The 12,657-nt window shown below is 50.6% G+C and overlaps 1 protein-coding gene across 1 annotated transcript; it reads right to left on the bottom strand.

Moving 5' to 3' along the window:
• Window positions 1-7,942: 7,942 nt before the first annotated feature.
• CDC25B (cell division cycle 25B) lies at window positions 7,943-12,652 on the bottom strand (the record flags this gene model as incomplete). Its single annotated transcript, XM_056818932.1, is given in 14 exon segments — window positions 7,943-9,030; window positions 9,166-9,277; window positions 9,392-9,525; window positions 9,995-10,093; window positions 10,468-10,530; window positions 10,692-10,815; window positions 10,886-11,003; window positions 11,006-11,057; window positions 11,132-11,212; window positions 11,297-11,440; window positions 11,638-11,757; window positions 11,841-11,963; window positions 12,202-12,238; window positions 12,576-12,652. Coding segments are annotated over 14 exon segments (1,425 nt in total), but the record flags the coding sequence as incomplete, so codon positions are not given.
• Window positions 12,653-12,657: the final 5 nt, after the last annotated feature.

Genomic DNA, 12,657 nt, shown 5'->3' on the forward strand with positions numbered 1-12,657 from the left:
GAGGGGGAAAGACAGGAAATGATGTGGAAAAATGAGTTTAAAAAGAGACCAACATGGTCTGGACACTATTCCCTTTCTTGGTTTTGGGAGAGACTGGTTCCGTGGCTCTCTTTGCCACCTTGGCTTGTGGAAAGACTGGTTCCAGAGATTCCTTCCTTGGATTCTGTTGGTTCGCCGTTGGCTTGCTGGAGACTACCAGATTTTCACACGGAGTTTACAACTTGAGGAATCCCTTACCAAGGACTTCACCAGATTTCACTAGAGAAACATATAGGGCTGTAGACTTGTTAAGGCTCTGTCTCTTTTCTACATTTCCCACTTTCACTTTTTCTACCTTGTAGTAAATAAAAGCTGCTAACAGTCATTTTGATTTAAGGGCTAATATTTTATAAATGGTGACCACTTTCGTAACTCTCATATTGAGTCAAAACCTAATTTTAAATCTTACATCACCTAGTCCTCTTCTACCTGACCATTCTTTTTTTAGCTCAAAAGCAATTCATTTAGTCCTCCCATCAAACACTTAGATCAAGGGAACATTTTAGCTTATTTTGGTTTCAGCAAAATGTTTGATCCATTCTTCTCTTATGTAGACGAGAAGATAATTAAGCGAACTGAATGCCCAGGTTTATAAAGTGGTCTGTAATGGTTTGACATCAAGTGGGATAGATAAGAGTTTCTCCAGAGAAGAGCTACAGATATATCTGAGTTGGGCCCTGTCCAGTTTCTTTTTTCCTTTTATTGGTGTCTTAGATATAGGCACAGATAGTATATTTAACAAACACAGGAATGATACAAAGCTAGAAGGGATACTGAATGGCAAAGTCAAGATCTAGAAGCATCTTACTAATCCAGAAAACTGTGAAATTGAGTAAAATAAATAAATAAATAGGTCCCATATTACATACTGGCTTATTTATTTTACTTTTTTCCTATAGAAGATGGGATTTTATTTTATTTTATTCCATATATTATTAGCCATATTGAAAAAAAGCAAGAAAAATAAAAAAGTACAAAAAATATGGTTCAATATGCACTCAGAGTCCATCAATTCTCTCTCTCTGGAGGGTTCTCTTTTCATCATGGGTTCTTGGAACTGTCATGGATCACTGCCTTGATCAGAATAGTGAAGCCATTCACAGTTGATCATTGCTACAATATTGCTGTTATGTTGGACGTTTTCCTGGTTCTGCTAACTTCACTTTGCATCAGTTTTTACAAGTCTTCCCAGGTTTTTCTGACCTTCCTCTCCATTATTTCTTATAGCACAATAGTATTTCATCACAGTATTAGATCAAGGGGTGGGGGGTTGGTTTTATAGGAATATAACAACCTATTCAGCCATCTCCTCAATTTCCCATTCTTTGCCATCACAAAAAGAGCTGCCACCAATATTTTTGTACAGAGGGTTACTTTTCCTTTTTCTTTGATCTTTTTGGCTCACAGACGTAGTAGTAGCATTGTAGGGTCAAAAGGTTTGCCTTTGATGGTTTTATAATCCATTAAGCATCGTTCCAAATTGTTCTCCAGAATGTCTGGAACAGTTCACAGAAACATGGATTTTTTTTTTAGTCAACTTTGTAAGAACAAGATGGAGGAGACATGACTGGAGGGGTAGTTCCTCTAAAAAGATCTGGATTTTAGTGAACTGTAAGTTGGGACAGCAAGGTGACAAAGTGGACAGAGCTCCAGGCCTAGAGTCATGAAGACCAGAGTTCAAGTTTGGCCTCAGATACTGTGTGACCCTGGACAAGCTACTTCACCCTGTTTGCCTCAGTTTCCTCATCTGTAAAATGAGCTGGAAAAAGAAATGGCAAACCTCTCCAGTATCTTTGCTAAGAAAACACCAAATAGGATCATGGAGAGTTGGATATGACTGAATAATAAAATAGGAAGGGGAAAAGATTTTGGGGAAAAGGTAATGAGTTCAGTTTTGAACATGCTGAGGTTAAGATGGTTAGAAGACATCTAGTTCAAGCTGTCTAGTACCCAGAAGAGTCAATCCTGGAGATCAGCAGAGAGGTTCAGGATAGATAAGTAGATTTAAGAATCATCATCATGGAGATAATAATTGAATCCAAGGAAATAAATAACATCACCAAAGAAAGTAGTATAGATGGAGAAGAGAAGAAGGTCCAGGACCAAGCTCTGTAGAAGGCATGACCTGGATGAAGATGCAGCAAGGACTGGAAAGAGAAGTAGGAGGACAAGACAGGTAGGCAATGGGGAGCCTTAACTAGTGAATCTGGGAAATGGGAGAAAGGAGGCCAGAAGATGGAAGGAGTGGGAAAGGAAACCATTGAAAATAAAAGCAGGTGTGTCGCCTTTGGAATGGGCTTCCCTGAGAGCGTGATGGAAGGGCTGGATAGCTTTAGAGTGGGATATTAAAGGAGCTGGGTTGAGGGGAATGAGAATACAAGGTCTGCTAGAAGGAGATGTGAGAGGGTTTGAATAAGGACCTCTGGGAGTCTGGAATCACTGGGATGGGGGAGAGTATGACCATGTGGGGAGAGTATAGGGAATCTGCTAAGAGTTGATTAGATTTTCATTGTCCTTAGGAGTCTGGCTTCAGCGTGGTGTCTCCTTAAGGTCTCAGGCAGCTCAGGGAAGGGGACAGATATTTGGAGCTGATGTAATGGGGTTACTCCTCTTTCCCCAAGGGAGGAGGCCCAGGTGGAGGCTCGATGGAATGGCTTTTCTCCCCTTCCCTGGAAGGGAGGAGTCTGTTGCTATCTGAAATGGTGTATTTAACTCTTATCCTAAAGGCAGGAGATTGGCTTGTGATGGAATGACATTATTCCTGTTCTGATATGAATTATTTTGCTTAGCCCCAGAGGGCAGAACTTGGAGCACTCTCTAGAAATATATTAGCAGTGAGACATGTATTTTCAGACATGGCCAATAGGGAAATCTGTCATTCTTGACTACACAGATTTATTGCCAGGACTTTGTTTTTCCTTTTTCCAAGGAGGGAAAGGGAATGGGAGGGAGATAATATAGATAAAGTTGTAAAGAAAAAAATGAAAAGAAAGAAAAAGAATCCCTGAAGCATTTTTTAAAAAAAGCACTTGAGGGGCAAATGGGTAGTTTAGTGGATTGAGGGCCAGGCTTGGAGATGGGAGGTCCTGGGTTCAAAGGTGACCTCAGATACTTCCTAGCTGTGTGACTCTGGGCAAGTCACATACCCCCACCCATTGCCTAGCCCTTACCTCTTTTTTGCCTTAGAGCCTCTATATAGTTTTGACTCTAAGAGGGAAGGTAAGGGATTAAAAAAAAACACTTAAGAAAAAGAAAGAAATTCATATGGGATTAGATGCACAGAATGACTGTGAAAGTTACTTGTTGAATTTGTTGTCTACTTGGAGGCAAGAACTAGTTAAACATGGTGAAGCTTAAATAATACTCTTTTTCTATTGTGCTCTATTCAAAAATGCTAATTTTGTTTGGTGTTTGCTGGGTTCTGAATGAAAAACATTTAGATTTTTAAAAAAATGGACTGGTGGACAGGAGAACATTGTGCACAGAGACTGGAACACTGTGGCACAATTGAATGTAGTGGACTTTACTACTGGTAGCAATGCAATGATCCAGGACAATTGGGAGGAACTTATGAGAAAGAACATTATCCACATCCAGAGGAAGAATTGTGGGAGCGGAAACACAGAAGAAAAACAACTCCTTGATCACATGGGTTGATAGGGATATGATTAGGGATATAGATGCTAAATGATCACCCTAATGCAAATATCAATAATATGGAAATAGATCTGGATCAATGACATGTAAAACCCAGTGGAAGTACACATCAGCTACAGCAAGGGGGTGGGAGGAGGAGAGGGAAAGAACCTGAATCATAGAATCATGGAAAAAATATTCTAAATTAATTAATCAAATAAATATATATTTTTAAAAGATGGACTGGTGGAATAGCTAGGTAACACAGTATGTAGAGTACCAGGTCCAGAGCTGGAATAATCTGGGTTAAATTCTGGCCACAGCCATTTCCTAGCTGTGTAAGCTTGGCAGGGCACTTAACCCCCATTGCCCAGCCCATGCTGCTTTTCAGTCTTAGAATTGATACTAAGATGAAGGTAAGGGTCTAAAAAAACTTCCTGGCTTCCTGCATTATGTCCCCATTTCCTCCATTTTTAAAACTCTCTCATTTGATACCTATTGTCCTAGATCTCTCCTTTTTTTTTAAACCCTTACCTTCTGTCTATTGGTTCCAAGGCAGGAAAGAGGTAAGGGCTGGGCAACTGGGGTTAAATGACTTGCCCAGGATTTCATAGCTAGGAAGTATCTGAGGTCATATTTGAACCCAGGACCCTCTCATCACTAGACTTGGTTCTCAATCCATTGAGTCACCTAAATTTCCCCTCTCCTCTATTTCTTAGCCAAACTCCCAGGAGTTCATGATGATGAATTTCTCTGGCGTCTTCTTCCCTCCATGAATTTTTGTGATTCTGTGCTTTTTTGGGCTTCCCTCTTGCTCATTTGACCACTTCTTCTGTCTCTTTTAGTAAATGATCAGCTGTCAGTTGCTTCTCCCACCTCCATCCCCAGTAACTGAGAATTTGCTTAAAAGATCTCTTCTGGCCTGCCTCTTTTTTTTTTTTCCTCTCCTTCTTCTTTATCTCTCCCAGTAACGGCACTGGCTTCTAGGGGCTTGACCATTGTGTCTAGACACACAATTTCCAGAGTTATATATCCATTTCTAAAGTTCGGTCTTGCATCTCCAGCAACCTCTTGGACATGGATATCTTCTAGCCATCTCATCTCCCATTATCCAAACCAGAGTTCATTATCTTTCCTTCTAGGTACTCCATCTCTGCCAAGGAGCCGCCATCTTTCTTTTGGTCACCTTTGACTCCTTTCTTCTTCAGCTCCCAGCCACAGTTATCCAGCCTCTTACCAGGGCTTGTTGACTAGACCCACTCTTGGATGTGTTTTCGTCTCTCCAATTGCTTGGCTATCACACTAGGTTCAGGCCCTCATTACTGCTCACTTGATGATCAAAATAGCCTTCTAAGTGATATCTTTCCTTTAAAAAAAAAAGATATTTTATTTTTCCAATTACATGTAACAACACTTTTCAACATGTTTTCTGAAATTATAAGATCCAAATTGTCTCCCTCCCTCTCTTGCCTCCCCTGTCTTGGAGATGATAGACCATTTGATTTTGGGATTACACTTGTGTAGACTCTTGTACCCCTGCACTTCATCTCCCAGAACTCCTTTCCTTTTTTCATCCCTCCTTTACGTCCTTACACTGTATGGATAAAGTTGTGTAGAATTCTGCCCTCTCTCTCTGCAGTCCAGGCAGCTCCTCTTTGCTCAGGCTATCACTTTCCTTTACTTTAAGTCATTATAAATAAATCTTATAAAAATATAATACTTGGAGTATTGTATATGAATATTTAATCTTATACATCTATTATCATACAAGACACATTTCCACACTGGTCATTATTATAAGAATACTCCTATAAAACAAAACACCCCCCCCCAAAATGAATGAACTAAAGTGAAAAATTGTAGGCTTTGAACTGCATTCTGACTCCAGTAGTTCTTTCTCTGGGAGGTGGGGGGTGATCTTTTTTGTCCTAAGTCCCTCAGAATGGTCCCGAGTTCCCCAATATTGCTCTGGCTGTGTACAATGTTCTCCTGGTTCTGCTTATTTCACTCCACATCAGTTCATGGAGACCTTTCCAGCTATTCCCGAAGCCACCCTGCACATCTTTTCTTCAAGCACAATAGTATTCTGGAGCCATCAGAGAGCACATTTTGTTCAGATATCCCCCAACGGGTGGACATCCTTCCCTTCCATTTCTTTGCCAACACAAAAAAGAGCTGCTAGAAATATATTTGTACAAATAGGGGGATTTTGGTACTTTTTGAATGTGCATTACATGTTGTACTATTGTTCTTTATAAAAAACTGTTACTTTGTAAAAATCATTTGCTTGTACTCACAGTGGATCATAGCCAGGTATGAAGAGGAAATGGATCTCATTTTTGCTGAGAAACCTTTGTATTCTACATTTCCTTAGCTGACACAGTGTGTCAATGATTAGAAGCTATATATTTTTTTATTTTAAAAACTCTTTTATCATTATATTTTTCTTGCATGTGCAATATATTATTTCAGTTTTGTCTTTTTATATTTGAAGCACATCACCAATATTACCATTTTAACTTTTTTGATTTTTCTAGTAATGTAAGTTTAAAATATACTTGCTATAATGTCAATGCATGCCCCCAAAGCTTTAGATTATAAAAATGATGCCCTTGATTGTTTAAAAAAAATTTTTTATGGGACTTTGCTTAATGATTCTGTCTGATTCCAGGACAAGAGAAGACAAAAAGAGCCATTACACAGTGCCAAAGAAGCATAAAGCTAAACTGCATAGTGCCAATTGAGCACAAAGTCAAAGAGACCAACCAATCCTGGTGGGATTGATGAAAATTTTGAGTCATGACAAGAGGACTTGAACATGTTTGGGGTTTGAGGTTGCAGCTGTTTAACATGTGTCAAAGGCAGGTCTTCCTTATTCCACATTCTACCAAGTATCTCAAATTTGGCTCCTATAATCAAGTCCCTTTTCTGTCTTTCATAATGTGGCAACTTTCTGTAGTCCTGGCTACTGACTGGGTAAATGCTTGTTTATATCATTTTAATTGGGCCCTGATTCAAGGACCTGTTATAGACTTATTTTTCCTTTACTTATTTGTACACATAAAACTTTGATAGTCTATATTTCATCCAGAAATTATTTGGATTTTTTGACGTTTTTGATTTCTCTTGCCAACTGATTTATATACCTCATAACTCAGCCATGCATCCCTAAATGATCCCTGTGTTTTTCAACCACCCTCTTCAGGGGGGAATGTATAATTATTTTAAATTGCAAAGTCTAAATTCCTTTTGAAAGCAATTTTAGGTTAAGAAACATGCTATACCTCTCCAAATCCAGAAAGTGAACGGTTTGGTGAAGACACCATGAAAATGCCTCCACAGACCACAAGCTGCACCAGAAGATTCAGAGTGAACTTTGGGATGTGGTGATTTGAACTGTGTGGGGTTGAAGTTGAATGCATGTTTTGTATGCATAGGCTTATGCCGGAGGGTTTTTTTTTTTGTCAAAGTCTAACTGGCTTTTTGTCAAGGCACCTAGTAATCATTGGTTCTTTTCCTCTTATTAATTTCAACGTTGATACTTTGAGACTAGTCTTCCTCGGGCCTCAGGGGGGATTGTAAAAAATGGAGATTTTGAACCCTAGACTTCATTCCCCAGAATTGCCTATAATCTGAGTCTGTTGGTAACATCACAATTGGTATTTAACTGGCAGTAACGCCTCCCATACTCTATCTTCCTTTGCAATGATACAGCAAGTATAGTGGTAAGCCAAGTACGGGGATTTTAAATGGGCTAATCGGCCATGGGCACGTGGCTTTTATTTTGTATCCTCTTTATTCCTTGATTTCTAATAAACCTCATGAAATATATTTTTATTAGTAGAAATATAATTTAATTTTTAATTTAATTTTTACACCTCCCTGACATCACATCGGGGCTACCTTGCCTCCTCTTATTCGAGTCCATGTTTCACCTCCCACCTCCACATTGCCCACACCCAGACGCTTCTCATCCCCGGGAACATCTTCGTGCTGCTTCCTTTGACTTTAAATCTTTGCTCCTGGCAGTTACGGGGTGACCCCTCTTCCACCCCCTCCCCAAGTGTAGCAAGTCTCCCCGCTTTGGTTCATCCAAGGACTCGGTCGACCTTGCCTCCGCCAGATGGAAGCGATGAGGAGTTCCTGGAAGTTTTCCACGATCCTGACCAACCCCTTCTCTGTGCCCGGGGCTCTCCCACCCTGGACTGCACCCATCCCGCCCCCGCAGGCTGCCCCTGAATGGGCAGAGAAGGAAAACGCAAAGCGATGACGTTTATGAAGTGCTTTTTAAACAAAAAACCAAACCAAGACCCCCCTCCCCCCACCTTAAAAAAATTATTTTAAAGATAGGAGTGTGCAGAGCGGAAGGCAGGCGTCCATTCGGCCCTTCTCCCGGGGTGGAACATTTCATCGTCCAGCAGCGGCAACGGCTCCCGTGTGCAGGGGACGAGGAAGGAAATTCGGGGCGTTTTTAGAAAATAAATGAAATGTGAGCAGGCTGGGAAGGCAGTCAGCGGGGCCTCGTTCCGTCCCTCCTTCACTGGGGACGGCCTTCGGGGAGGAAAAGGTTTCTCTTCCTGCTTCCATGGCCTGGATTCAGGCCACGTGCCGTCAGGAGCCTTTTCTATGACGGGCATCGCCAACGTGCTTTGGGTTTGGGATGGTGCAAACCCCAAATCCAGGAACTAATGCCAGGGGGAGGGGGAAAAGGTCTCTCTCGATGGCCTTCTCCCCAGAGGGGACCCCGCAGGGCCAGAGCCAAGGGCACATCGGGCTCCTCGCCTTCCCTCCCAAGAGATGAGAAGGAAAATACAAAACACGCGCCACACGGGGCGCCCGGCTCAGGGAGGAGCAGCGAGAGGGGGTTCCACGCCAGGAAACGTCTCGCAGGGGACATCGGGGTGGGGAGGCCAGTGCAGTCCCCCAGGATACCTGGCGGCCACAGCGTCCTCGATCCAGACGCGCCGAGCAGGCCGGCAGAGGCCGGAGCGGGTCCGAAGCCCCCAGGCGGGCACCCGCGGCCTGGGACGGACGCTCCGGTTGGAGTCCAATAATTAAATAAAGGGAGACGAGGGAAAAGCTGGAATTCAGAAAGATGAAGCCACGTCCAGGCATGGAAGCCCCCAGAGAAGGGCCGCTCCTGGCGCTGGCGAGGGCGGGCCAGGGGGGAGAGGGGAAGGGCGAGGCGAGCGGTCAAGGCCGGCGCCGCGGCCCTCAGAAGTCCTTCAGGCGGCTGTACATCTCCCGCTTGCTGCGCTCTCCGGACCAGGTGCGGCTCTTCAGACGGAATCTCTTGAAGTCTTCCTTGAAGTCTTCGTGGTTCATGGGCCGGTAGTCCTGCGGCTCACAGAAGGCCTGCACGGCCGGAGGCGGTCAGCACGCAGCCCGGCCGCGCGCCGGGGTCTCCCCTCCCGCTTCACAAGGGAAGCCCTCCATAGTCGGGGCTCCCCTCCTCCCCCCCCGGGAGGAAGCTCTCGGGGTGCCCCTTACCGGGTACTGCGGGAAGAAGTCCTTGTAGCCTCCTTTGAGGATGTACATCTCGGGGTAGTAGAGACTCGGGTAGTCGTTGGCGCCTCGGTCCCTCTCTCGGATGAAGCGGCACCTGCCGGCGGAGGCCGAGGTCAGACCAGGCGCCCGGCCAGCCGGGCCTCGCCAGAGTGGCCACTGGGGAGAGATCTGGGGGGACGAGGGCCGCCCCGGGAGGGCCGACACTCACATGCGGGGCCCTCGCTCCGAGGAGAATTCACAGTGGAAGATCAGGATGATCCTCTTGTCGGCGCTGACGGGGACGAGGGGGCTGTTCAGCAGGAAGCTCTCGGCGTCTTGCTCCAAAGGGAGGTTCACGGCGCCCTGCGGGGAGGCGGGGGGGGGGTGAGGTGGGGGGGGCGCCCCTCGGGGAGGGCCGGGGGGGGGTTGTGAGGTGGGTGGGTGAGGTGGGGGGGCGCCCAGAGGGGAGGCCGGGGGGGGGGGGGTGAGGCGGGGGGGCGCCCCGCGGGGCCCATTCGCCGCCATCCCAGAGGCAGAACTCCGAGAGCCCTCAGAGAGCCCTCAGAGGACAGAATGGAGGCCGCAGACATTCCTCCAGATGAGGGAAGGACTGCGGATTCCTGTCGGTGGTTTCCTTTGTCCTACGACTCCCCGGGAAGGCCTCCCTCTGAGAGGATCCACTTAATCATCGAGGGGGACCCCCCGGGGCTCTTCGGCTTTGGGGGTCTCTAATCCAAGCTGGGAGGGCCGAGGGGGCTGCGTCACCCCCAGCTCAGCCAGACTTAGTCCTAAACAGCCCTGCCCGTTCCCCCCTCCCCGAGAGCCGGCCTACCTTGATGTGGCCCCCCTCAAACTCGTACGGGTATCTGCAGTCCAGGACGACGCATTTCTCCACGATATTGTTGAACTTCCCCATTAACACGGCCACCATCTGGGCAGGAGAGAAGCAAGTCCTTGTGTGTGCGGGGGGGTGGGGGGGGGACGACCCTTCTCTGTCCCCGAGTGTGCGGGGGGGGGGCCTTCTCTGTCCCCGAGTGTGCCGGGGGGAGGCCCTTCTCTATCCCCGAGTGTGCTGGGGGGGGGCCTTCTCTGTCCCGAGTGTGCCGGGGGGAGGGCCCTTCTCTGTCCCCGAGTGTGCCGGGGGGAGGGCCCTTCTCTATCCCCGAGTGTGCTGGGGGGGGGCCTTCTCTGTCCCTGAGTGTGCCGGGGGGGGGGGGGGGCCCTTCTCTGTCCCCAAGTGTGCGGGGGGGGGGGGGCCCAGGGGCCTTCTGTCGCCTGCCCACCCCGTCCCTAGCAAACACTCACCGTCTCTGGGGAGATGTACTTAAGGTCTTGGTGGTGTCCATCGATGGTCTGCAGGAGGAAGGCCTGAAAAAGCCGGGAGACAGGAGCGCGTGAGGCTGCGGCCTGGCCCCCCGCCCGGCCAGCCCAGCCTGTCCCCTCCAGCCCGGCCCCTCCGGCCCCCCCCCGCCCGGCCCCTCCAGCCCAGCCCCCCCGGCCCCCCCCCGCATCTCTCTGCCGGGCCGCACCTTGGAGTAGTCGCCGATGAGCTCGCGCGGGTCGTTGTCCAGGATGGTCTCGATCTCGTCGTGGCACAGAGACTTGGAGCGGAGGAGGCGGGGCTTCTGCGGGGAGGGAAGGGACGGTGGCGGCCTCCCTCGGGGGGCCCAGGCCTCCGGCCCCCCCAGCACCCCCCCCCCCCGCCCCGGCCGCGCCCGCTCACCGGCTCCTCTCCTCCTTCTCGGGCGCCGCCGTGACGCTCTTCCTGCGCTTGTTCTTGACCGGCGTGTCCTTGTCGCGGGGCCGCTCGAGCCGCTTCAGGATGGGCCGAGGGACGTGCTGGGCATGGAGGGGGAGCGGAACAGCCTCCGGCACTTGCTGTGCATGACCAGACACTTGGGGGGGAGACGAGGCGGGTGAGAGGCGCCGCGCGGCCCGGCCCAGCCCGGCCCCGCAGGCCCCCTCCTACCTGCTCCTGGCCCTCCTCTTCCTTCTTGACCAGCGGGGCGCTGAGGAGGCTCGCCATGCCGGGGGGGACCTCATCCTCGCTCTGAGGGGCCGAGAAGGGGGAGCTGAGGCCCGCAGACGGCCCGAGCCCCCGCCTGCCGGCCCGGCCCCCCGGGCTTCCCCTCACCTTCAGCTCGTCGTCCAGGATGTCCATGAAGCCGTCGTCCCCGTCGTCGCTGACGTCCCCCGCGCTGCCGGGCGTGGAGAGCAGGGAGGAGCGGCGCAGGGGCAGCGGGGCCAGGCCGCCCGCCTTCTGCCCCGGAGAGAAGCACTGCGAGAGCAGAGAGCGTGCCAGCCTCTGCGCCGGCCTCCGTGCCGGCCTCCACCCCGGCCTCCACCCCAGCCTCCGCGCCGGCCTCCACCCCGGCCTCCGCGCCGGCCTCCACGCCAGCCTCCGTGCCGGCCTCCGCACCGGCCTCCACCCCAGCCTCCACGCCAGCCCCCACCCAGCCCGGGACCCTCCCCTACCATCAGATCCGGGGCTGAGTTCGGCCTCTGGGCAAAAGCCTCCCTCCGGCTGGCCCACTTGGCGGCGGCCGCCTGGCTGTGCCCCGCCGGTCTGGAGGGCATCTTGAAGATGAACCCCTCCTGCGGAGAAGACGGGCCGGTCAGAGCGGCGGCGGGGCCCCCCGGCTCCCCCCTGCACCCCCCGCACCCCCGTCCCAGCTCACGTTCTCCTTGTCCTCTCGGCTCCCCAAGTCCAGCTGGATGTCCCCCTCGCTCTTTCGGGCCACGTCCAGCGCCCGCGAGTTGGTGATGTTCCTCAGGGCCGGGCTGGAGCCCAGCAGCTTCATCTGGCAAAAGACGCCGCGGTCAGGTCTTCCCCAACCTGGCCCTGCCCGATGTCGGGGCTCCTCCGCCCCCAGGATTCTGGGGTTCTGAGCCCGCCCAGGCCTCCAAGCTCAAGCAGGACCACAGTGACACTTGAAGAGACAGATGGGGGGCCCTGACCCCTCCCCTCCTACCGGCCGAGGCCCCCCCACAGGCCTGCCCGGCCTCGCTGTGCTCTGCAACTACAAAAGGGCCACTTACGGGCAAAGACTGGAAGCGCCGGATGGGCAGCCGCTCCCTGTGGGATGAAGGGTGGGAGGGGGGTGAGCAGAGGCCCGGCTGGCCCTAGGAGAGCCTGTCCTGCCTGCCCTGCCCCCCGCCCCCGGGCTCCCGAGACAGCCATGCCCTCTACTCAGCCCCCACCCCAGAGGCTCAGGAGGGGAGTTCGCGAAGCCCCGCTGGCCAGACACTGATCTGCACGGCTGGAACCCCAAAGGACAGCCGAGGGTGCCGCAGACGGAGATGGGCTTGGGATGAAGAAGACTCATCGCCCAAATCCAGCTGTGCGCCCCGTCTGCCTCCATTTCCTCCTCTGTAAAAGGAGCCAGAGGGCCAGACGGGCCCCCAATACTCACTCTGGGATGTGTCCGGCCTCCCGGAGGGCCTCCTGGAACCTGCAGAACGCAAGAGGAGCGCCCGTGAGGAGGGAGGAAGCGT

This window comes from Monodelphis domestica, chromosome 1, assembly GCF_027887165.1.
Source record: "Monodelphis domestica isolate mMonDom1 chromosome 1, mMonDom1.pri, whole genome shotgun sequence".
In the NCBI taxonomy this organism is placed as follows: Eukaryota; Metazoa; Chordata; class Mammalia; order Didelphimorphia; family Didelphidae; genus Monodelphis; species Monodelphis domestica.